This window comes from Desmodus rotundus, chromosome 10 (assembly GCF_022682495.2).
Source record: "Desmodus rotundus isolate HL8 chromosome 10, HLdesRot8A.1, whole genome shotgun sequence".
Taxonomy (NCBI): domain Eukaryota; kingdom Metazoa; phylum Chordata; class Mammalia; order Chiroptera; family Phyllostomidae; genus Desmodus; species Desmodus rotundus.
Genome location: NC_071396.1, coordinates 35,770,794 through 35,796,358, shown reverse-complemented (window position 1 = coordinate 35,796,358; position 25,565 = coordinate 35,770,794). Strand labels below are relative to the sequence as shown.

The following is a 25,565-nucleotide window of genomic DNA, read 5'->3' as shown; positions in this document are numbered from 1 at the left end:
ATAGACCACTGAACCTGAGGGGCAGGGGGACCCTTACAGAAACGCACGGTTATCAAATCGGCCAGGGAACCATTTTGGAGATGCCCTGAATTTTTTTTAACTTAATAAGAAAAGAAAGGAAAAGAAAAGAAAATCTACCAGTTTATTCCATGATCTGGAAAAGCAGAGCCACAGACCTATGGCAGTGGAGGAAACCCAAAGCCCTTGGAAACAGGCCTTGCGTAGGAAACCGCCCCCACACGCCCAGTGAGACACAAAGCTGGCGAGCTCAGGCCTCCAGGCAGGGGAAGAAAACCCACTGCCTCCCTTGCCCAGCCCGCAAGTCCTGCACCTGCCCCACGTCCCAGAGCCTTACTGGCTCACGTACTTCTTAAAGCATGTTTATACTCAAAGTCTTTGTGGACACAGACTGACACAATTCTTTTTCTTTTTTCTTTTTTCCTTTCTTTTCTTTTTTTTTTAATCCTCACCCCAGGATATGTTTATTGATTTTTAGAGAGAGGAAGGGAAAGAAAGAGAAACGTCCATGTGAGAGAGAAACATTGACCGGTTGCCTCCCATGTGCACCCCGACTGAGGATGAACCTGTGACCTCTCGGTGCACGGGATGATGCTCCAACCACCTGAGCCACTGGCCAGGGCAGGCTGACACAATTCTTGTAGAAAGCACTATAGTAGCTGTCTAGAAACCAGACAAGCAGGAAATCCTTGGGTCCAGGAAGCCCTCTGGCAGAAATTTATCCTAAAAACAAAAATTCCCAAAAGCTATAGGCAGAAGTATACAGCATTATTAAAATAACACAAAAGACACACTCAAGCAGTTTAAATGTCCAAGGATAGAGAGTGGTTGACTAACTGAAAGACTGTTATACACTCAGAAAAACCCTAACTATGAGCCCTGGTTGGTGTGGCTCAGTGGATTGAGTGCTGGCCTGAGAACCAAAGGGTTGCAAGTTCAATTCCCAGTCAGGGCACATGCCTAGGTTGTGGGCCAGGTTCCCCAGTAGGGGGGCGCACGAGAGGCCACCACACACTGATGTTTCCCTCTCTCCCTCCCTTCCCCTCTCTCTAAACATAACCTTTAAAAAAAATCCTGATTATGCTATGTGTCCTTCCACAGAAGACCAGACAATGGAACAGGACTCAGCCATAAAAAAGACGAAACACCATTCGCGATGGACGGTGAAAGCAAGCAGTACGCTGAGTGCAGAAAGGTGGACAGAAAAGGGCAGGAATGACAGAATCCCACTTCTGCGCGGCATATAAAACAAAAAGCACCAAACAAACAAACACACTCACAGACAACAGAGTGGTGGCTGCCAGAGCGGGGGGAGCAGGGAGGATGGAGAGAGCAAATGGGGTCACATATATGGAGACGGAAGGAGCCCAGACCGTGGGTGGTGAGCACACAATGCAAAGCACAGATGTCGCATCATAAAGTTATACACCTCAAGTTTATAAAATGTTATTAACCAATGTTATCCCAATACATTTAATTTTTTAAAATTCTACTTAGGAAATCTGCATAGCAACATGGACGATTACTTAAGAGTGGTAAATTTTTTTTAAAAAACTAACACAAAGTGTTGTCATGTCAGATGGTAACAATTGTAAATCTAAGACTGCATTTGAGCCAAGATTAAAAGACAGAGAACTATTATTACACAGGGTGGTAGGATTACTAGTGGGTTATTTTTTTCAAAAAAATTGTGTGTGTGTGTGCAGAGAGACTGCTTTTATAGTTTTAAAAGGGGAAAAATAAAGGAAAAAACCACTTAGAGCCACAGGGAAGCAGGTGGCACGGCAGGGGGATAACAGTTACCACCCCACGGGACCAACAGGCCTGCAGGTTTGGTTTCTTCCCCCTCCCAACCTCCGACCAACAACACACACCTCATCTGCTTAGGAGTTCTCACAGAAAATAAAATTACCACCCCCCTCCCCATTGCAAAGCTCCCTAACGATGGTGGGTAATACTAAAGTGAAGTAGCTACACCACACACAGCTGGCAGGACACCTGGCTGAAGTCTGACGCTTCGGACAGGAAGCGAGCGTGCACTGCAGCAGGCGGAGCGGGAGCCCAAACCGAGGGGAAGGCACCAAATATCAGTGACAGATCTTGGCATCCCAATACCAAGGGCACACCTGTGTGATGTTTGCTTATAAGCTTATTCCACCTCCCTCCTTTTTTTTTTTTTTTTAACTGTCTAGGGAAAAAATGACTGAGGAGAAGGCAGAATAGATTTGTCTCTTTTAAGGAGCTGGGAAAAGCGTGTGGGGAGGAGGGGTTGGTGGTGGTATGTGGGGGAAGTAGCGGGGAGCCTCCTATTGTCTAACTCTCCAAGCAGAGAAATATTACATCAGAAGAAAGCAATGTCCTCCACATGGAGAAAGCTCGGGATTTGGCTCAGAACAGTTGGAGGCAGGTACGGTATCTTTTGCTGGGAAAATGAGAGCTAGTAAATGGGGTGGCTACTCACTGTCGGCAGCAGGAAAAACATTTCTACCCCTTTCATTTCAAATACCAAAGATGATGCTTTTTAAAGCCAAAGATCCGGTCCTGTTTTCTATTTTGCCCTCGTAAGGAAAGCCCCAAACACGAGCGATCGATAGCAGTGACTAAGGGCCTCACAGGGCATCTAAGTGTATTTCTTCCCGCTTTGCTCTAACGCGTCACACTGCTTATAAGTAGAAAACAGACATTCATCCAAATGAACCCTTACAAAAGCAGAGGAAGGAACTGTGGAGAACAACTCTACCAATAAAAACCAACTGCCTACCAATAAAATTAGAGAGATATAAATTAAAATCATGAGAAACCACTTTTGGCTTACCAAATCCACCCTGGTTTCTGATAATCCTTAGTGCTGGCAGACATGTGGCAAAGCAAGCCTTTTGAAAGTAACATAAATTGATATAGCCTGTGCTGAGAGCCATTTAACACAAGAAGTCCGTCTCGCTCCGCCTGCTGCTATGGATGCTCTCCCGACCCGAAGGCGTTTCCTTTCCCAGGATGCAGCCTCAGCAGAGAACCGCTGTGGCTACAAACAGCAATGTTTATTTCTTATAAAACACCCTCCAGTATGATCTTATGTCACTCATGTTTCATGCCTTCGCTTAGGCTCAGTCACGTGTAACACATATATCCATGTGGACAGCCCCAGAGAGGCCTTGTTTTTAAGTAAAAAAAATGTTTTATAACCACCTCCTGAAAAAAAAAGAAAACAAAAAAACCCAGGGCAAGTTAGCAATACATAAGGCCCAATAATCCCACTTCCAGAAACTTATCCTAAGGACATCGAAATGCACAGGACAAAGACCATCATTACAGGAAGTTACAACAAAACTAGTGTAATCAGCCTAGACCATTTTCGGAAGGCACCGTGCTACACATTTTGTCACCAAAGGCCCAGAGAACAGTGGGCATCACCAGAAAGGACACTGGAAACAACATAAAACCCATGACCCTGCCCTTGTTCAAACCACTTGGTGTCCCTGGCTGAAGGCGCCGGGCGGTGTGGGGTCCCCGCGCCTTGAGAAGGACCCCCCAGAGCTGGCAGAGCGGCTGAGAAAGGCGTGAGGTTGGAAAGCAGATGAAGAGCTTTCTGATGAGAGCCTTCACCAATCGCACTCTGTTTCACCCCACGGAGATGAAGATTTGGGGGCCAGGGGGCATAACCGAAGTCCAAGTTTGTTCATCAAACTTCAAAATACGAGACAGGGGAGGGCAGCATTTTGAAGTTTAAAACAAAAGATGTAGACGAATATAAGATCACTTCATCCATTAGTCGGAAAATATACTAACGTTGTTGGAGGTAAAAGCTATAAATGTAGGAATGTCCACACTTATTCAAATTTAGAAATAAAGACAATAAAAGGCTCTGAGGAACTGAAAACAAGAAATGGCCACTACACCAATGAGCTCCCTTTCCCTCGGTATCAAAGCTGCTGACTTTCAAGTGACATTGAACTTGGTCATCTGTTTTTCTTTGCAGTGTTAATTAAGGTCATCAACAAACAGCAGATTAACAGAAGTTCAGCAACAGGACATCGAGAGGGCAGAGGCACCCTGAAAGCATTAAGACAAATCTGAGGTGCAGTCAGCCTATCATTGACGAAAACAAGGGGGTACACGGCCCGGATTTACACAGTGAAAGTAGAGGCTGCACTGGGCCGAGACAACAGAGGTGCGGGGCCTCGAACTTGCGATCGTCTCTTGGCAAAACACTAGAAGAATGGACGTGTGTGTGTGTTTTATAACCCATGGAGGGACTCTTCCCCTGGCCCCCCACTGACTGTGGCTGACACGGTGATAGAATCAGGTTTCCACAGGCAAGGGTTTAAAAATGGGTTAATGAAAATTCCCTCTCAGCTTGTATTTTAGAACGAGGAGCACAGCGGGGGCAAGAGATCAAAGAATGACTGAAGTGTGAGAGACAGATAGAGAGAGAGAAGAGAGGGAGGGAGGGAGGAAAAAAGGAAAGAAAAAAAGAAAGAAGGAAGGACAGAACAGAGAGACAGAGAGCGATGACTTAGCAGATGCTGGGACCAGAAGCAAGTGCGTGAGTAGGCTGCCAGGGAGGGCCACTGGGCAGCGGGACGGGACACTGTGAGGGGAAAGAGCCTGTGACCTGCGGGGGCTTCTGTGTAGAATGTGGCTGGAACACTGCTCAGAGAGACAGTGCATCCCAGGGTGGTGGAGAAGGGAGAAACTGTAGCTGGATCAGAGGCAACAGGGAAAAAAAAGGAGTCCCACATCCCTGGACCCAGAATGAAGCCCCCTACTGGGAATGGCTGAGCTAAAAAAATAAGAACTGGGAACACAGGAGCTGGCTTTCACCCCTGTGCTCTCACCAATTACCTGTGTGGAGACTTGGGGCAGGTCTTGGTTTAATAGGTAAAATTAAAGTAACTCGAAGGATCTCAGTCCTTCAACAGGCAAGGCTGCAGGGCTGGGCGAATGAGGGGAGACAACCTAAGCAGACTCCCTCCTTCATCCCTCTCACTGTCCCTCCGTCCACCATATGCATTGGAGGGCCCGCTCCCAGGTCTGAGTGACTCCAAGTCACCCGAGTTCTGGGTTGCTCAGTGGCCGAAGTTTCATTTCATGAGGCAGCTCGTATTCTAACCATGAGCAGAACACAGCTTAAAGAGATTCTCAGCAACAGACAAGAAAACAGGTGCACATGGACCCAGGCAAAACTACAGTGCTTTTGCTGCCTCTTCCTCTATCTGGTCTCAGCCTCTCCCATGTGCACGGTGCTCCAACAGATGCCAGGATTGCGGATATGGTCCCAGACACGTCCCTGTTCAAAATCCCAGTCACCTTCACCTTCAGCACAGAGCTCCAGGTCTCCACAGGGCAGGGCGGGTCCGCTCCACCTCCCACCTCCAGCCACTTCCCAGGCCCCTCTCGCTCCTTGGTGGTTCTCTCGGCCTTTCTCATGCCTCTGTGTCTGGGCCTGATCATCTGACACCCCACCCCACTGGCCCCAGACACTAACTTCCCTCCTGAGAGTTCCTCCACAGCCCCAGGGCCCCTCCTTGACTCCCTGCCCTCCCCTCCCATGCCTTGCCCTCCTCCCTGCCTCCTCTGTGGCAGCACTTCCCATCCATCTTTGATTTTCTCCAAAAGTTTGGATCATACCCTTTACCTCTATTTCCAGGACCTAACACAGCTGGCTGTCACTGCCTCCAGCCCTCCCAGGTCCATTCCTAATGCCTCCCTACAGCCCTGGCTGATGCCCCTGCCCCAGGCGCCCTTGACCTTCACCCGGAGGCAGCTTCTCCTCTCCCCAGGCAGGCCCTTCCGCCCCAGCCAAAAGCCCCATTTCCCAAGAACAGAGTGATCCCACAAGCCCTCTAACCAGACTCACAGGACGTTGGAGCTGGAGGGGACCTCAGGGGTTATCTGCTCCGGCAGCTCCCAAGTGCCCGTCTGCAGATGGCTGCTGGATGGACTGCAAAAGAACAACATGTGGCTTTAAAGCACAGCAACCCAGTGCACAGCCTGAGAGTTCTGACCCAGCAGGTCTGGGGTGGACCCCTGCTTTTGTCTGAGCTTCCCACCTGATCCTAGTGTACTGACCTAGTCTGACCTCTGCATCTTACACATGCAGAACTGAGCCTCAGCAACGGAGGGCCACCCATCAGATGTGACCAAGCACCAAGACCAATGCCTGGCACTGAGGACCTGGGGAGAAGGCGACCCAGGCCCTGTTCCTGAGTCCCTGCCCCACCACACTGGAAACCCCGGCGGCCACGCCTCAGCAGTACCACTGAAGGCTCACCCAGGGCACAGGCGTCTTGCAGGGAGGAAGCGAGGAGAGCTGCCCTGCCCACCGGCCACAAGCCACCTCACCTTCCCTTGTGCTTGTTTCCCCTGTGCCTCCGTGTGGCATGGTTTTCTACCTCTGCTATAGTTGCTTCAGGAAAACCTTCTGCCTTCTGCTATTTCATAAGCCCTTCCACAGGCACTTACTAAATTACTAGCTAGTATCCCTGAGAGTCCAGATGTGGGTATCTCCTGAGACAGGCAATCTGAACCCACTCTGTCCAAAATCTAGCCCTCGATTTCCTTCCCGGGTTCCTTGTTTTGTTTCAGGAAGTGGCAACTCCATCCTTCCAGGGGTTTGGGCCAAAACCTGGGCATCCTTGACTCCCCTCTCCTCCATACCCAGCATCCCATCCGATCCGCACGCAAATCCTGGGGACCCACCCCAAACTATATCCAAGCGGGCCGTTGCTAACAGCCCCTGCCACCCCTTCTCTCCCCTGACCCCCGCGATCGCCTGCCAGCTGCCCTCCCCGCTCCCCCTTTTGCCTCTGCTACCCATTCTCCACAGAACAGCCCAAGTGCCGCCCGTCACCCGTCAGCTCGTGTGGTTCCACACTATCCCCCACGTCACGCAGAGTGAAACCCAGCTTTTACCAAGGCCCACCTGCGGGGGCGTGGGGGGGGCGGTTAACTGCCCTCCTGCCCTCCCACAGCAGCTGAGCTCCCCAGGCACGCTGGGCACCTTGCTCACAGCCCACGCATGTCTCACGCCCTCTGCTGGGAACGTTCTCCCCAAGATCTCAGGGACTCAGGGGCTCACTCCTCGCCTCCTGCCAGTCTTTACTCAAATGCCACTTTGTCAGTGAGGCTCCCGTGACTGCTGTGCGTAAGCTGCCAGTCCCCATGCCCACCATCAACCTCTGCCCCTCCACTCCTCCTGGACCTGTGTCTTCACTGCCTGTTTATAGGCTCCAGTGTGTTTGCTGGACGGGAATCCACCATCCGAAAGGGAGAGCAGCTTGACAGACTCACCTGCCCAGAACCAAGACTGGTCGTGCCTACTCACCGACTGCTAAGCAGGTCTATTACCAGTCAAGCAGTTGGCAAATTTGCACTGTTATTTGTGTTTAGCGTTTAATGTCTATGAAGCCTGGCTCCTGGGGGGTAACTGAGGGAAACATTCTATTGCTGCAAAGTGTCCCCACAACAAGGCCATCTGTCTTGAGAAGGGATCGGGGTGACGCCAGGGGAGAGAGGGGGTGCCGGGGCCACAGGTCTGTGAAAATACTGCAGGCCCCTGCACTGTGCACTTTAAATGAGCGAACTGTGCATCTGTGAGTATTGTCTCAATAGAGCTGTTATCTATTTTTAAAAAGACAAAAAGGGAGTAAAGGGGATAGGACGGGAGGGAGCTGGGATTACACAGGACTGTAGAGCTGAGTGAGATGCTGCGATGCTGGGAGCGGAAGCTAGGAATAGCCAACAAAGTTTCAACTGCACTGAGAACTGAGACACAAACGGACACACTGTAACCAGTGCCCCCTTTTCCTCCGTTCCCAACAAACGGATCTCAGCACTAACTGGGCCCCGAACCTTGTTAGGGGGCAACAAGACCCACAGACTGCGATGGAAAGGGCCACAGGACAGCTCTTGTTCACACACCATCCTTGAGGAGTCCCTCCCACTGAACTTTGTACAAGTGTCATCTCTGGGTGGTGAGGACTCCCAAATTTCAGCAAGAAGCCAGCAGCCTCGGACCTGCTGGGCACCGCGCCTCCACTCCCTGACCAAAGGGCCCCAGAAAATGGAACAGGGCTTTATCCCACAGGGTGAGTCGCTCCTTCCCCATCACTGGCACCTGTGTGTTTGGTGACTCCCAGGGTGCCGCCAGTCTTGTCCACCACAGGCAAACTATGCTCCCCCAAAGAATCCAAACTCGAAAGGTTTGGGGGGACGTGAGGAACAAGCTATTAGTCTTGGGGTGTCTCTGTGGCTCCCTTAGATGACTTCAGGAGGTTAGGAGCTGGCAAAGGCTCTCTCTCCCAGGGGTTCTGTGTCTCACTCCCTTTCTCTTTCCCTCCTTCTCTTCTCTCCACACATGTCCACACACTCTTCTCCTTCCCATCCCTTCCTCCATGCCTGCCTGCCCTTCCCTCCTTGTTCTCTCTCTCATGCTCTTCCTCACCCCCCTCTTCCTCCCTCTTCTCACCTACCTCCCTCTCAGCTGAGATCTAGGTGGCCTCTTCCATGATGGCTTCTTGGACCGAGGGGCAGTTGGTGCTCTGCAGGAGACCTGGGCCCCGGCCACCGCAGCCTTTCACCAACCACACAGAGTGGTGACAGGGGCCCAGCTCTGTGTCCACTACATAGGTCCCTTCTGACCCTTGGGAATGATCGGGAACAAAGTGTCCAAAGGAACATCCCTATACGCCCTCCTGCCACCAGACAAAATGAAATATCCATGCCCTCCTATTTTCAAGACACACGATGAAATGTTTACAGATAAAATTATGTGATGCCTGGAATTTGCCTCAAAACAACACAGGGCAAGAGGGAGAGAACAGGGAGGGGGTGCAGAAGTGAGACAGCACTGGCCGCGAACTGCTGGAACCGCTGGTCGGGGTGAGGAGTCCATGGAGGGTTATCATATTATTTTCTCGACATTTGCACATTGAAACACAACATGCACCAAGGTTGTACCCATTGGGATGACTGTTAGTATCCAAAATAGAAAAGGAAAAAAAAAAAAAAAAAAACCCCAGAAACTAACATGTGTCAGTGAGGATGTAGAGAAATTGGAATTCCTGTTCTTGGCTGGTGGGAATGTTAAATGGTGTAAACACTACGAGAAACAGCACGGTGGTTGCTCAGAAAAATGAAACATAGAATTACCCCACGATCCAGCAATTCCGCCTCAGGGCCAGACCCGAAAGGCCTGAAGGTGGGGTCTCAGAGGTATTTACTGCCATATTCACAGCAGCATTATTCGCTATCGCCTAAAGGCGGAATCAGACCAGACTGTCCATCAACCAATGAGTGGACAGACACAGTGCACTACAAATAGACAATGGAATATTATTCAGCCTTGAAAAGGAGCAAAGACCTGACACAGGCTAAACGTGGGTAAACCCTGAGGACATTATGCTAAGGGAAAGAGGCCAGTCACAAAAGGACAAATCCTATCGGATTCCACTCACATAAGGTAGCTGGAGCGGTCAGATTCGGAGAGACAGGGAAGTAAAGGGTGGCTGCCAGGGACTGGGGGCGGGGGGAGTTAATGTTTAGTGGGCACAGGGTTTATGCTGGGGAAGATGAAAGGTTCTGGAGGTGGATGGTGGTGTGAATGTAGTGAATCCCACTGAACAGTACTAAAAAAGGGTAAAAGGGTCGATGTTGTCGTGTGTATTTTACCATAATTTAAAATAACAACTACCAAGGAAAAGCAACAACAACAGAAGTTATTGGTGCCCAGACTCTGAGCCTTTGACGGCCGGCCCGGCTCAGCCTAGACACCGTACCTCGGGGAGGCTCTCAGAACGAGGGCGTGGGCAGCCTCGCTGGGGGCGCAGAGCTGTGCAGAAAGGAACAGCTTCCACCGAGGCACATGTCTAATGTCCAAACACCACCTAAGGAAAGAAAGAGAGAAAAGTGTTTGAATAGCCTTGAAGGTAAATGTTAAAGTAGGTTAAGAGGATAATCGTACTAATAACAGCGTAAGTCAAACCCGGAGAAAAATCTCCAACGTAAATTCAACGCAGGCCCTCAAAACAGTCAAAGACGACTCTCGCCCCAGCCCCAGGCCTTGCCTCCTTCCCCATCACAGTGTGGTGGTTCAGAGCACAGCCTCAACCTGGGTTTGAATCCCGGTTCTACTACCTTCCAGCCATGTGACCTCAGGCAGGTTTGTTCATGTCTGTGTCTGTGTCGTAATATGTAAACAGGTGTTACGGAGATTAAACGAGTTAACATTTGTAAGGATCTCGCTACAATGCCCTCCACGTAGCAAGCCTGTGTTGGTTCATTATGAGGCCACCAACCTCAGTGGCCAGCAAGCTGTACCTCACAGTTTCTCGGCATGTCCCAGCAGACCACTGAGCCTCTAAGTGGCAGGCTGATCAGAAGTATGCACAAGGGACAGGGACCAGGTAAATGAGGGCCAACACCGTGGCACACAGCTCACCCGCCAGTGCGCAGAGGCCCACTGAAGCAGAGGAAGCACAGGTCAAGGAGCCGCATGGGACCAAGGGGCAGGTGAACAGGGGAAACCCACAGGTGGGGAGAGGTCGGGAAGGGACAGCACTGAGCAGGTGAGGCAGAGAGAAGATGAGCAAAAAGCTGGCAGAACCCATTTTTAAAGCTAGGTGGTCCCCAGCCAGAGCTGAACATCAGAACCCCCTTGGGCACTTTGCAAATGGTTGAAGCTCAGCCACAAGCCCCGAGATTCTGATTTACGCGGCCAGCGTGGGGAGCCTGGTTAACAGTCCGTTGGGCACATGTACCCACTGATGATGGAATAAAAAGCTTCATTTCTAATTCTGCTCACTCTCACTCTCACCCTGCACTCCTCACTGACAACCTCATTTTTGTCTTAACTTTGACAGACCAGCATTGAGTTCGGATTCTAAATAGAGATACAGACAATATTAAAGGAAAAATCTAGAGGGGAAGGGATGAAAACTCCTGACCCCAACTCTATAGAAAGAAAATAGGAAAAACACGTATTTTCTCCTGAAGTGTTTCCTGTTCTTATTTCAACCTTCACATTTCAAAATACAAACGAACAAGCTGACACAATGTTGTGCAAATGAGGGCAAAAGTCAGAGACCAAGGGCCGTGGTGGCAGAGGGGTCTCAGAAACACAGTCCTAGGTGAGTTCTCAGCCTCCCAGACAGCCAGGCTGGTGATTTGTTAAGGGTTAACCTTGGCTCCTGCGGCCACTGCCTTCTGCTGGTTATTCGAACTGTCTCCTTAGAGTGTGCAAAACGCTATCCCCCCTTCACAGGGGACTCCAGGGTGTGGCTCAGCCAGGACCAGCGCTCAGGCCCCCCTGCACAGCCTTGGAGGCCGAGCAGCCCTCCCACTGGAGACTCTGAACCAGGAGGTCAGAGTTCACTTCAGATTTCCCAACACCCTCGCTGTCCCAAGCTGCTGCGGCAGGTGGCACACATTCTCCCGCCGTGGGGTGTGGAGACAGTCGCTGTGGCCTTTGCCACAGTTAGGACACACCTCCGGGGGTTTGAAGAGCAAGATTGGAAGACAGTGTTCCAGAACGCTGTTCTAGCTTAGCGGTTCTTCCAATACCAGAAAGATTAAGAACTGCCAGACCCAAGGAGGCCCTAGGAAACCATTAGATGTAAGTCACGGAGTCTGTGCCGAGAACAGGGAGGCCCAGAGAGGGGAGGTAATCAAATGAGATAAAGCACGTCAGTGAACAGAGTACTCGGGACTGTGAAAGACTCCTGTTGTTCCCAGCGGGGGGAGGGGGGGGGGCCCTGCTTCGGCCTTCTCCGAGGGGCTGAAGCCTCCTGCTGGCACCCACCCATCTGAATTTCTCCACCAAACACCATGTGTGAGGCTTATTTAACCCTCAGACCAGCGATGCGAGCCCTGGATGCACCTCTGGGAGCTATACTAATGCCTAACCCCACCTTACACCAATTAAATCAGAATCTTTGGGGGTGGGGGCCAGGCATTTTTTAAAAAATCACCCAGGTGTCTGATGCTGTCCGGTGTTGAAAACAACTGGCCTCAAAAATCACCCAAAAAGCTAAACGACCCAGACTTGTGGGCCCACCTGGGGCCTGGCTAGGGAATGGGGCAGCCCCAGGAGTCAGAAGCCCTGAGAGCCGGCCGGTGGTCAGAGAACAAGGGCATGGTGAACTCCAGCTGACCCTGAGTCCTGGTGGGCCCCCCTGCAGCTGGCCTGGGAAAGGCTCTCAGATGATGCCCACTCTGATGCCCACTCTTAGCTGAGAGCTAAGCCCGGCTGCTTCCGCCCCCAGCAGCCCAGGCAACCCCCCCAGATGAGGCGGGGTCCGCTGTGCCTTGCACAGCCCCATGCAGTGCTCCTGGCTCCCTGGTGCCCAGCCCCCTCGCCCAACCTTCCCTCTCCTCACGCCCAGCCCCAGCCACTCCGACTTCCTTGCTGTTCCATAAACTCTCAAGCATTCTCTGGCATTCTTCAAGCTCCTCCCTCAGATATCTGCATACCTCCCTCTCACCTCCCTCAGATCTCCGCTCAAACGTCTTTAAATCAGCGAGACTTCTCTGACTTCCCTCCCCACCGAGCCTCCCTGTCCTCCGTCCCTGCTTTGTTTTTCTCCAAAATACTTTTCTCCATTTGTCATACTTTGTGTTTTCCTTGCTGTCTATAAGCCCGCACGCACTAGACTAGGAGCTCCATGGAGGTAGGATTTTTCTTTATTTTGTTCCCTGTCATATTCCCAGTTCCTCAGAAGTGCCCAGCCCCCAGCGGCCACTCAAATATTTATTCTAGAAATGAATACATTAGTCCTGGCTGGGTGGCTCGGTTGGTTGGAGCATTGTCCTGTACACCAAAAGGTTGCAGATTTGATCCCTGGTCAGAGCACATACAGGAGGCAACTGACTGATGTTTCTCTCTTGCTCTCTCTCCCTCCCTGCCTTCTTCTCTTTCTCTCTAAAGATCAATGAATATGTCCTCAGATGAGGATTAAAAAAAAATAGAAATGGCCCTGGCTGGTGTGGCTCAGTGGATTGAATGCCAGTCTGCAAACCAAAGGGTAGCCAGTTCCATTCCCAGTCAGGGCACGTGCCTGAGTTGTAGGCCAGGTCCCCAGCACAGGGAGTGGGAGAGTCAACCACACATTGATGTTTCTCTCCCTCTCTTTCCCTCCCCTCTTCCCCTCTGTCTAAAAATAAATAAATAAAATCTTTTAAAAAAATAAAAAAGAAAAGAAAAAAGAAATAGCCCTGGCTGGTGTAGTTCAGTGGATTGAGCACGAGCCTGCGAAGCAAAGGGTCGCGGGTTCGATTCCCAGTCAGGGCACATGCCTGGGTTGCAGGCCAGATCCCCAGTGGGGGGCACATGAGAGGCAACCACATACTGATGTTTCTCTCCCTCTCTTCCTCTCTTTCTCCTTTCCTTACCCTCTGTCTAAAAAATAAATAAAATATTTTTTTAAATTATTTTCAAAAAAAAAATTTTTTAAAGAAATGTACACAACAGAAACACCAATCTCAAAACATACCTCGTACCAAAAGACCATAAGAAGCTGATTATGCCAAAATCACTTCTCCACTAATCTCATCTTGGCAAAAGCTGTTTTGAAAACAGGCTAGAAGCCTAGTGAAACAGAAACCACTTAGAAATAATAAGTATTTCCAGTCAACTAAACCAATCCAAATGGGTTTGTGAGTCAAAGACGATTTGTGAGAAACAGATAAAACTTGGGTGACAGAAAATGAGGTTGAAAGGTGGTCGGACACACGGATTTCAGACGCCGCCCTGGATGTGTGGAGGTTCAGGAGGAAGCCCCGGGAGTGATCACAGCTACTTTTGGACAGGCCAGGAAGAGCAGACGGGCTCCTAGCCAGGGTTGCAGTCAGAGACGTGGGCCCAGTGAGGAGGCCCCTGCCCTCCCTTCCTCCTCCTTGCACCCCACCCAAAGCTGTGGACAGGGCGTTAAGCCCCACCGGGCTGGGAGCCCTGGAACCCTTCGCCCTGGTGGCTGCACAGTGGCTGGGGTGCCTCTGGCCTCAACCACATCTTGTTGATGTCGCCGGTCCCACTCCATGGCTCTGTCCCTGTCCTCCTTACTTCTTTCCTCACTGCCACCTCCAGGCTCCCCACCATCATCCTAAGACCAGCCTTCTCCGTAATCTCATCACTCACTGTTTACAAACCTAAAAGAGCTTCCCACAGCCTACTACAGGAGCCTCAACCCTACGGCCAGGCTTTTGAGAACCTCCGTCATTGAGGCCTAGATCCCTCCCTCCCCTGTTGCTGTCTGTCCATCCGTAGGTACAAAATTATGAGGGATTTGTTTTCTTCCTGAATGCTCCAAAAATTCCTAAAGTGAGCACAGAAACAACCTCCCAACCTCCCCAACCCTGTAAGACTCTGCTCGAAGCCACCCCACCCCCTGCCCCGCCGCCCCAGCTCCAAGCCCCATTTACCAGTGCTGCATGCTCAGCCCGGCCCGCAGGGCGACCAGGGCTGGGCTCAGCAGCACCCACGGGCAGCCACTGACTCCTCTCCTATCCGGCAGGACTATGTCCCTTTGGGCACCCTCACCCCCAAGTGCCCTCCTGGGTCCCTGTCTTTCTCTCTGTTGACTTAATTAATTCCTGGTAATTAAAGCGACTGTTTGGTGATAAACTGCTAAGAGTCTGACCTCTCCAGAGGGGTGTAAATAGCTTCAAAGGGGACTCTGCGTGGAAATGCAAAAGCCTTAGACTCAGGAGGAATGGAGCTGGGCCCTGGGGATCCTATTGTGTGGACAGGTGGCTGCCTCCTCCTGAGGGGGCAGGTGCTCAGAGGGGCAGTGTGACAGGGAGACAAGGGAAGATGAGATGACATCATTGCCACCACCTCCCTCCTCCCAAATGGCCACTCAAGCCACTCTGGGTACCAGAGAACATTCCCCAGAGGGAACCCCGGCAGCCTCAGGGGCGGCCTGTGTGAAAGTAATGGCCACCCTCAGACAGAAAAGCCCCCCAGGGTAAGACACTTCTGGTCCGGAAGCAGAGTGTGCTCTAATTGCTCTCTGTGGGGGACCCCTGGAGGGCAAAGTTCGTCTGGCGTGATTCTTTTACGTTCCTCGGTCACCTGCCGGGGCGGGGTGAGGGCCCAAGGTGCACCTTTCACAAGCAACTGTGGATCATTGACTGGTGATGACCCCACTGCAAACATGCTGCACAGAATCTTAAACGCAAGTAAACATTCTCGTTGAGAGTAACCGTGGCATTAGTCACACGTCAAACATCCGCGAGTGCCGGGAGATGTGCAGGCCCACTGCAGTACCAGACACCGAGGCAGCCCTGACAGCTTTGGCTGGTCCTGGGCCAGTCTGGGGAATGTGTCTGCCCCGGCGAGGGCAGAGAGCAGCCCTTGCCCATACAGACCGAGCCTTGGCTGGGCCAGACCCCAGACAACTCCGAACAGCTGCTCACTGCCCACCCCTGAGCTCCTTTCTCCCCGAAAATGCCAAAGCACCGCCTCAGTCAGAGGTGTTTGCAGGCCCTGGGACGGCACAGAGAAGCTCGAGGTACAGCGGACACCTACCTTCAAGCCCCCTCCCGCTCTGGTCTCACTCTGCTCATCGGCCTGCTGAAGGAACACCTTCAACTTCAGACACTGAATTGGCAGCAAGTAGAATAACGCTGTCAACAGCGGCAAACCAGGGCAGGCACAGGGGGGCCAGGCCACTTTGCTGGTCCACAGTCAGGTCCAGCTTGCCAAGGGCAACGTGGGCAAAGCGTTCCCATGCCCAAAGATTGGATGGATATAAGGAAGGAATGACCTCCCGCCTCACCCCTAAGAAAGGCTGAGCCCCCAAAGGGGACAAATCCCAGGAATGCCCATGAGGCTTACACACAAGAAGCCCATATCTGCAGAGTCTGATGGCCCCCGGGTTGTGACACCGAGGCCTCTAGCATCTTCCATGTCCGTGTGCCCATCAGGCCCTGTGGTCCCCAGAAGCAAGCCCAGGACCACGCCCAAAAAGGAGTGCTGTCTTTAAAAGCACTCTTACAGAAAACACCCAACAAATGAAGCTAGAAGCCAAGTCATTCAGAGGGTGAATTTAACTGTTCAACGGTTGAATGAAAAGAAGCAGCAGCAGCCCGACAGACTCTACTGTCAGTGACTCCCAGGCGGGTACAGGGCCCCCCGCAGTCAGAAGTCCTAGCCTAGTTGTCCTGCCTAGAAGAAGGGCTGTGTCTAGGGCACAGCCAACAGAGGCGTCTTCTCGGAGATGTGACCAACTTGGGGTGGCCAGCTGTGACAGCATGTCTTCTATAGGGACACAGTTCTGAGCTGTAGGGCATTCAACGTCTGACTCTAAAATGAAGACAGATTTACCACTTACTGGTTTGTTTTCATAAAGATGATGTATGAGCCTGTAGAAAACTCCTATGACAGGAAAAAGACATTACTAAAAAAGTAAAAACCACCCCAATGGTGAGAAACTTTTCGGTGAACTCTGTTCTGCAGCGAAGTGAGCCATCCTGAGTTATACCTGGGGTGTAGGTCTGTGGCTTTACTCTTGCAAAAGACCCTGAATGCCACCTGTGGGCTACTCAGAACATTTTCAGGGGGCTCCAATAATTGGGGCGCTCTCACATGGGAGGCCAGGAGTTAACCTGTCACGTATAAAGACTTCATCATCCTTTCCAACTCCTGGAGTGCATTAACGAGAGGAAGGGGGCCACCATTACCTCTTGGTACAGCACCTTCAGCGTCTGACATGGAGAAGGAGAAGCATTTTCCAAAAGTCACACAGTGAACAGGGGCAGCCTATGGTGCTAGCAGGTTTCAGGAATGACTCCGTGGTGATGCCAACCTTGAAAGGTGTTCATTAACTTTTCTGAGTCATACAAGGATCAGCTATGACATTTTAGCACGCACATACGCCCTCCCCACTGTCAAATGAAAGGGAATGGTTGGGAGAAGCAACACTCTCATCCCCTGAAAACACTTCTCAGAAGTAATTAGTTAACGGGCATCGCGCCCTGCACTCCCGGAGAGGGAGAGGGAGAACACCGGCCCGGACGCCCACAAATGGAAACACAGAGATTTGGGGGTGCGTGCAACTGCTCCACTCACAGAACTCCCTCCTGTTCAGGGTGTTCCCATTCTTTCAGGACAAGAAAAAGTTAAAAACAAACCTACACAGAAAGACAGAGCTCAAGAGAAAGGTCTAATACAAACACTAAATATGCAAATGTTGGCAGGAGCTCCAGGTCCAGCTACTTTGATTTCCTTGGTGTACCTGTCTGCCATTGCTAAGCATTCTACATGAATATTCTTGGGGAGTGTATGACTCATTTTAAAGTCGTAAAAGAAAAGTAATTAATCCACAATCCAGGTTGGTCTCTTTGAATTTCGTCTCTCCCTGTAGAAAAACACAGATTCAGCACTCTAGCAGGCCCACCACCCTTCCCGGCATCACAGAAGCAGAAAGAATGGAAGGGGCTCGAACCCCATGAACACTGCAACCCAACGAGGAAGCTCGCTACCTACCGCCAGGCTGAACAGAGGGCAGGACCCACTACTTACTTTTCTGTGTCCAGCATGTATGGAAGATGAAGATTCTAAACCAGCCTCCCCACCTCCTCCACAAGTTCACAGGCTTCTGCTTCCAGAACAACTTCCAATGCATCTGTCCACAACCCCTGCCCCCAGCCACAACATGACCCATGCCGCTTAGAATCTGCAAACCTCACTCGGGGTGGCAAACACACAATACAATGTACAGATGATGTGTTATAGACTTGCGCACCTGCAACCTATGACATATCATTTTATTAAACAATGTCATCCCAATAAAGTCCATTAAAAATAAATAAATAAGAATCTGCAAACCTCCTCCAGGAACACAATTCAAGGGAACCCGTTTTTCTAATAGTTGATTTCTAAATAAAAGTTATTCCTCCTCTTCCTTAAGTTTCACAAACACCCAGCCGATATAGAATCATTCATCCTATCAATTAATAATCATTGCTGACTACGGTATACAGAGCTTGAGGAGGGGAAAGTTATGTTAACAGAAAGGGTTAGTTTTCATGGAGCCTGGGAAAAACAAACAGGAATTGAGGAGCAAGAGTTTGTTAGCGTGTCCCAGGCCTGGCCTGAAGTGGGGTGGGGGTGGGGAGGCAATGGCCGGAGGACAGAAACATCTGTCATTCTGCAGTTTCATTTCTCATGGCCAGTTAATACCCTGAGTTTACACATCAGTTTCTTCCAAGTTTGATTCGTAAGTCTGTCTCCCGGGACCCAAGCAGTTCTGAACGCCCTACCAAAAGCTAAATTTTGGGCCTACAGAACTGAGAACTAGACCCTGAAGCGTAGCGATCCTGGCAAAATGAAGCCACCCTTCAGGATGACATCTTCCCTCTGCTATCTAATTGCAACACCCATCGCTTTAAGTACTGGATGCTCCCCTGGTAGCTCCCCGTGGTTTTCAGACTAAAGTCCAAACTTCTTGACCTGCTTTTCACAGCTCCAACTCAGCTCTCCAGCCTCATCGCCAGACAAAGCAAGCCTCTGGTGACTCCATGTTTTCACACATGGTTCTCTCTACCTAGAACATCCTTTGCCCAATCTTGCCCATAAAATTCCTATTCTTCCTCCAAAGCCCAGTTCAAAAGTCACCCCCTCCCTGAAGCCTTCCCTACTTCTCCAGGCCTTTAGTGCTTACTTCTGCCAACAGGTCTCTAACTAAAGGTGCATTAGAACCCTCTTAAGTCCACTGCAGCCATAGGTCCTAGCGCAGTATAAAGAATGAAATGGGAGATCAATGTTGAATGATTGATCACATGGAACACGGCAATAAGTTATTTAGAGGGAAAAGGAGGGAAAAAGTCTCACAAAATTCAAAAATGTAATTATCCACATATTTAACCTTATCCAAAATGACTGCAGTATGCTGAGAGGCAGCATGGGTGTTTGAAATTTTTAAATAATAACAGTAACTAATATTTGAGGTGACTGCTACAATGTTTACGTGGCTTAATTAATGTGATCTGCATGACAAACTTATGAGCTAGGTCCTTCTTGCCTTTAGGTAATCCGGGGAAAGCTGGAAGCTTTCCCAAACAGGAAACTGAGGCACAAGAGAGGTTAAAAAAAATAAACTCAGGATCATTCAGTTAGCAAGCTGAGGAAGCCAGACGCAAACTCCAGCAGCCCAGCTCTAGAGTGACTAGGCTCTGGAAATCAGGCAGACCTGGGTGTGCATGCAGATTGGGTTACAAAGGTGGCTTTAGATAAATTGGCTATCCCCTCTGGGCTTGTTTTCTGTCTGCCCTGGGTTTGTATCTGTCCAGGGTTAGGACAACCCTTTTCTCTCAAGGTGTAGAGAGGGTTAGACCACAGGGGGCAAACACAAGGCCTGAGGGCTGAATCCGGCCCTCCACCTGGTTTTATCCGGCCCAGCACCTTGTTTTTACCCCGCGGCAGCACTGAGGTCTTGCTTAACTCTTAAGGAGTAGTTACATTTACACAGTCCTAAAATTCCATTCAGCCCTTTGAAGGCAATCACCAGGCTGATGTGGCTGGCCCCCGGTGAAAATGAGTTTGACACCCCTGGATTAGACTAAATATAACGTAGGCCCAAGTCTCTAAAATCAATCACTCCGCCTAGCGTACGCTCCATAAATACTTTCCCTTCCCTTCCCTTCCAAAAAGCTGGGCAGAACAGACTCACGCAGGAAAAGGATCTCCCCCCAGACTGCTTGAGACTTTCCCAAGTGGAGCAAGTAGTTAGGCCACTCAGGGCCCAAAGCCTGGCCTTACCTGCTTATCTCTAAGCACATTTCCCTCCCAGATGCCAGAGACCTTTTAAAATGTAAATGTCATCGTGTCACGTCCTTAAAACCCTTCCAGGTCCCTAATAACGCCAGGGATACAATGCAAACGCAGGCGTGTCCCTAAGGCCCCCTGGGACCTGACCCACCTCTCCACAGACTTACCTCCCTTCTCCCTTTCCCCCGGCAGCCACACAGGCCTCTTTCACTTCCTCCAACTTGCCAGCTCCGGGCTGCTCTACACACTGTTAACTCTTCACCCTCCTCCAGGTCTCAGCCTGAACATCACTTCCTTCCGAGCCCCTAACCCAGATCGCGGCCCATTCCACGTTCCCACCGCTCTCTGCTTCCTCTTTCTTTCCTTGCACAATTCGAAATGGTTCATTTACCCCTTCCTTCCAAGTTTCATCCAAAAGATACCTTCTTCGGAGGCCTTCCCACAGCATTTGAATGTAAATTTAAGCCCCCACCAGAAATCTCATACCCTCCTTCCCTATTTTTCTCCTTAGCACTTAGCACTTTTTTCTTTAACAGATTCTATCTTTGATTACATATTTTATTGTATTGTCTTTCCACCTAAGAAAATGAAAGTGCCAGAAGGGTAGTAATTTCTGTTTGCTTTCTTTACAGCATCTAACACAATGCCTAGCACATACTTATTAATCAATACTTGTTGGATGTAATTTTGAGACTATTTGTTTGTTACAGAACCGGGCCCCCTGGGCTATGAGCTGGTTTACCGCGGTATTCCCAACACCTAGGCCAGTGCCTGGCACATAGAAAGTGCTCAGTAAAAATTTACTGAATGAATCAAAGCCACGACCAACTGGAAAAAAAAAACATTGGAAAATGGTGGAGATGTGTACACACACCATACTTCCTCTTCTCGTTCACTGTCTAAGGGACCTGTGAGTTGAAGGAAACAGACCCCTGGGTTCCCACCCAGCATGCCCAGGGCAGGCATCTGTCTGTGCACATCCTGTATGCTCGGCCACACCACACACTCCAGCAGATGCGCAGCACGGCCCCCGCGTGAGCGAGAAGTGAGGGCGAGAGGGCCGCCCCAGGCCCAGCACCAGTCTTGCCCCGAGTCCAGGTCTCTGGCTGCCCGTCCTGTTCTAGGTAAGGCCTGGGTGCCACACAGGCTTCCCTGGAGGGGCCTGTGGATTTATTCCAATCCAGGACTTTTAATGCCACCTCTGGCCTACTCAAAAAATAAATAAATAAATAAAAAGATAAAAAATTCCTGGGCAGCTCCCAGCGGCCCGGGGTTCTCAGGAGCAGGCATACCGAAGGTCAGCGGACCCCTCCCCCTCACGCGCGCTGATCCGCGGCCAGGAGGCCATCTGCCCGGCAGACGCGCCTCTGCCCTCGCGCGGGTCACATTGAGCCTCACCCCCAGGTTGGCAGGAAGAGCCTCCGCACGGAGACAATTTCCAACAGGCCCGGCCAGCCTGGGAGGACCCCCGGCTCCGGGGCAGGAGTACCTGCGCGCTCGCGAGCCCTCCTCCCCCGGCGCAGAACTTGGGCGGCGGTGGGGGAGGGACCGCGGGGCGCCCGACGGGGTCGCTCCGCCAAGCGCCTGCCTCCTGTCGGCGCCAGCTCCGCGGGCGGCGGGCACGGCGGGCTGACAGGGCGTCCCGGCGGGGAACGTGCCCTGTTAGCGGCGCCCGGGCGGCCGGGGCCCCGCACGCGGCGGGCTGCAGCGTGCGCGGCGAGGCAGCGGCGGCGGCGGCGGCGGCGGCGGGGCGCGGGGGCGGGGTGGGAGAGGCGGACGGGCCCGCCAGGCGGCGGTCGGGGCAGCGGCTCCGCTTGGGGCAGCGGGGAGGGTCCGCTCGGCTGCAGGGCCGGGCCGCGGCGCGGGGCGCGCGCTCGCCCCGGCCCCGCGCAGCCCCGGCCCCGCGCTCCGACGGCCTCGGCGGCGGCCTCGGCCCCGACCCCGCCCGGCCCGGCCCGCGGGGGGCGCCTACCTGGCGGCGGCGGCGGCGGCGGCAGGCCCCGGGCTCGGCCGCGCGCGTCCCCGGCGCCGGCTGCGGGAGCCACAACATGGCGACGGCGGTGGCGGGCGGGGCTGCGGCTCCGGGGGCGGAGCGGGGGCGGGAGCCGGGCTGGCGGCGGGACCCGGCTGGGGCCGCGGGCGGGGCGGCGGGCGGAAGGCGACTCGGACTTGGGCACCGACCCAGCGCGGTGCGGCGGAGGGGCTGCCCCGGCGCGGCCCGGCCTCCGCCTGCCGCCCGGGTCGGGCTGCTCGGCGCGGGCCCCGCGGCGGCGAGCGCGGCTGGAGCCCGGGCCCCTGGTGCAGGGCCGCGCCCCGCCGGACCCGCGAGCACCCTGCACGGCCCGGCGCCCCGCGCCCTGGTCCGGCCGGGCTCTGACGCGCCCGCGGGGCAGGCCTCATGGGCCCGGGGCGCGGCGGAGGTCGCCCGCTAGGGGGCCGCGAGCTGCGTGCGCCGCCGCCGCGCCCCTGGAGCGCGGATGCGGTGGGCCCAAGGCCGGCGGCCGTGACAGGGAGCAGGGACCCCGCCGGACTGCCGCCGCTGCCACCGGGAGTCGCAGTGCCCGAGGCAGACTGGCCGAGAACGGCCTGGCGCGGGGGGGGGGGGGGGTGCTCCCGGGCGCGCACCTGGAGGTCTGGGTTCTGGGAAGCGAGGGATGCGCGAGGTGACCGGCCGCCCCTAGGCCGGCGGGGTGACGGGCAGGGCGTTCCGAGAAGCAGGCGCACCTGGGAACGCGCGGCAAGGAGGCGGCAGCCAGGCCGGGGCGCGGGAACGCGGGGCGAGGCCCTGGAGTGGAGCAATGAGCACCCACCGCTCGGCAGGGAAGAGAAGCCCGTTTGCTGGAGGCTGCAGCTGAGTTTCCGCCCCTGAGCTGAGTTGAGCACTTGGGTAAGGAGTACGCGCAGCTGAAGCCTTGAAGGCAGTAACTGTGGTGATTCTTTCCAGAAGTTTGGGAGCGGTGGGGTGGTGGGGAGCAGGCTTGTAGCTCAAGGGGTAGTGACAGTAAAAGAGACAGGTGTTTTGTTTCAGTTTGAGGAGAGCTTTCAAGGAGCTGAGAGAGGAGAATAAGAGATAAGAGATAGGATAATTAATGGTGCCATATATATGGGTGGGAAAAGGCACACCTCTTCCGAGGAGCCTTAAAGGATGCATAAAGATAGACATGTCTTGAGGTTGGGAGGTCTGCTTACTGAGCCCTGCGTGTTTCCATGGATGCCTGCCTGGGTGACACCCCCCGCCCCCAGTCATCCATAGAAATGCTGGGGTTGCCCTTTAAAACAAGTGCAGTTGGTTCAAACCCCTATTCCACCAAAATATCTCCAAAGATTCCTGGGGGAACTTACGCTTCTCCTAATTATCGCCGACCCCAACTTCCTATTTCCCAAAATACACCCCACTGTGCTCTTTTAGGAAATTTGTCCCTGTACTCTTACTCCTACCCCGTACATACTCCCCCCAAATATGGATATACTCCCCCCAAATATGGCACCGTATGCGAAAGGAAGCAAAATGCCCAATGTTATGATTGTTAAATAAATTATAGTTTATTTGTAGCCATTAAAAGTTATGTTGGAGAAACAGATTAAGGTGATAGAATGCCAGTTGGTAATATACAACTATACATCTACATATCCTAAAAGAATGGGATTTTTTTTCTTCTGTGACTTTTGTATTTTCTTATTTTTACAGTACATTAATGTTTCTTAAAGTCAGGAAAATGGTATTTTTAAGTATATTATTAAAGTATCTTTAAGAAAGGCATTTCTTTTTAAATTATTATTTATTGACTTGAGAGAGAGAGAGAGAGAGGAAAGGAAAGTAAGAGAGAGAGAAACATCGACTTGCTGTTCCCCTTATTGACGCATTCATAGTTGTCTCCTGCCTGTACCCTGACCTGGGATCAAACCCACAACCTTGGTGCATTGGAACAATGCTTTTACCAACTGAGCGGTCTGGCCAGTGCAAGAGAGTAGTTCTTTAAGAGATACTTTTGGAGTTTAAAAGAAAGATATTAGGAATCCAGCAAGGAAATGGAACAGAGACCTTTGAAGGATGGATGGGACTGTGGCAAGCTGAGACAGGCCAGTTGAAGGGGCTGCCCGAGGCATAAAGTACAGTGCAATCAAGGACAGAATAAGTGGATGGAGTGTTCTGGGAACACCAAGAAGTCAATTTGGATGGAGCACAGGGAGAAGAGTAAGTAAGCGAGTCAGTCTGGAAAGGTAAGTTAGGGCTGTGGTCCTGGAATGCCAGCCTGAACCCTTTGTAATTTGCCAGCTGGGAAGAACCACTGGAACTTGAGCTGTGCAGGTAAATTTTAAAGTAAATTTTCATGTCCCTTCTTACTTCAGGAGACTCTAGATCTCAGCCCTTCTATCTTCCTGGTATTTGGACATTGGAGTCACTCAGAGCAGTAAGGTGGGAGCACTAGTTTTTCCATTCCAGCTGTTTACAGAGTGGGAATTGGCCTTTCTGGTTGTGAATTACAAGTTTTAGTCACAAGGCAGCAGTTTCAGAGCAAATTAGCGAAGAGCAAAAATGAAGAAGAAATGTGCAGCTTAAACCAGTGCTTTGCAATTTTTTTTTTTTTTCCAACTTTCCATGAGCTTGGCTTTTTTAAGGTTCCACATACAACTGCAATCATATAGTATTTGTCTTCTTTGTCTGACTTACGTCACTTGCCATAATGCCCTCAAAATCCATCCATGTTGTTGCAAGTGGCTGGATTTCCTTTTCTGCAGCCGACTAATATTCTCTGCAAGCTTCTTCGACTGTGGCCCTCCATAAGAAGTACAGTCCATTTCTCCCCCCAGAATGTAGGCACACACGTACACAAATGCACACATGTCTGAGAGAGAAGTTTCCTGAACGTCTTATTTTACCCTCACCCTTATTTTATGCAATGCAGGCTGATGGGTTGTTGTCCTACATCAAGTTCCTCTTTATTTTAAGAAGGATTTGGGGGGCATTTTTACTGCTTTATTGAGGAACACAGTTAACATACAATACACCACATGTACTTCTAGTGTACATTTTTTTTTTGTTTTGACATGTACACACCCATTGCCTGCTGATAGTTTCAACTTTATTATTTGGATTTCTTTTTCAATACTGGTCAAGACCTACTCCATTGATTTTTATGACCCGCTAGAAGGTAACAAAATGCCTGCAAGCCCATTGAGGAGAGACTGGGCTACTCCCTGCTGTGTTTGCAGTTTCTCATTTAAATAGCCACACAGGCTGGGCTCTGAAGCCTGCCCAGTTGGCCTGTTCCCGAAACCAGGACACGTGAGGCTCTCAGGATGTGGTGGGGGAGGGATGGACGGATTGGCAGGAGCCTCTTCCCTTCTCAGTAAGTACTTCCTGATGTCCGTCTTTCACAGGAGCTATAATGTTTTCTTCTTTGTCTGGCTTCCAGAGTGAGATACAGATCGGACTTTGGACGAGACTAGACTGCCACCTGCAAACCAGAGGCGACGTTTTGTTTGAGCGGATAGAATCACGGACCGAAGTAAAAGGGAGAACAATGAGTCTTGATTGCAATCGTATATAGAGACCGCCCTATCCACCATTGTTGGAGTGTTACAGCGACAGTGAGTACCACTCCTTTCTCACAAGTTTGGGGCCAATGAAAAGACGAGAATATCAACCTTATTACACATAAGGTGAAGCTGAAGGATGTGGCTTGGATGACGACCAGTAGGCTGTTTAATATTCCCTGAATTAAAATTAGCTCCCTGAAAACTTCAACCTCCCCCTTGCCAACGTCTAGCAACTTTAACT

At 51.6% G+C, this 25,565-nt stretch overlaps 2 protein-coding genes across 7 annotated transcripts in view; one reads left to right on the top strand and one right to left on the bottom strand.

Moving 5' to 3' along the window:
* Positions 1–22,212, bottom strand: part of ZNF592 (zinc finger protein 592) — a 40,963-nt gene extending 18,751 nt beyond the window's left edge. The window contains exons 1-3 of one of the 6 annotated variants that reach the window (XM_053912516.2): positions 21,756–22,211; positions 9,795–9,902; positions 5,876–5,959 (exon numbers count right to left, since the gene is read on the bottom strand). In XM_053912516.2, the coding sequence (XP_053768491.1) occupies positions 5,876–5,959; positions 9,795–9,902; positions 21,756–22,183 (620 nt within the window). In that variant the 5' untranslated portion in view covers positions 22,184–22,211. The other 5 variants (XM_053912520.1, XM_045196575.2, XM_053912519.1 and 2 more) reach the window with 5 other exon arrangements.
* Positions 22,197–25,565, top strand: part of SEC11A (SEC11 homolog A, signal peptidase complex subunit) — a 40,388-nt gene continuing 37,019 nt past the window's right edge. The window contains exons 1-2 of the mRNA XM_053912521.1: positions 22,197–22,670; positions 25,201–25,375. The gene's annotated coding sequence lies outside the window, so the exon portion shown is untranslated. The remainder of the gene's footprint in view (positions 22,671–25,200; positions 25,376–25,565) is intronic.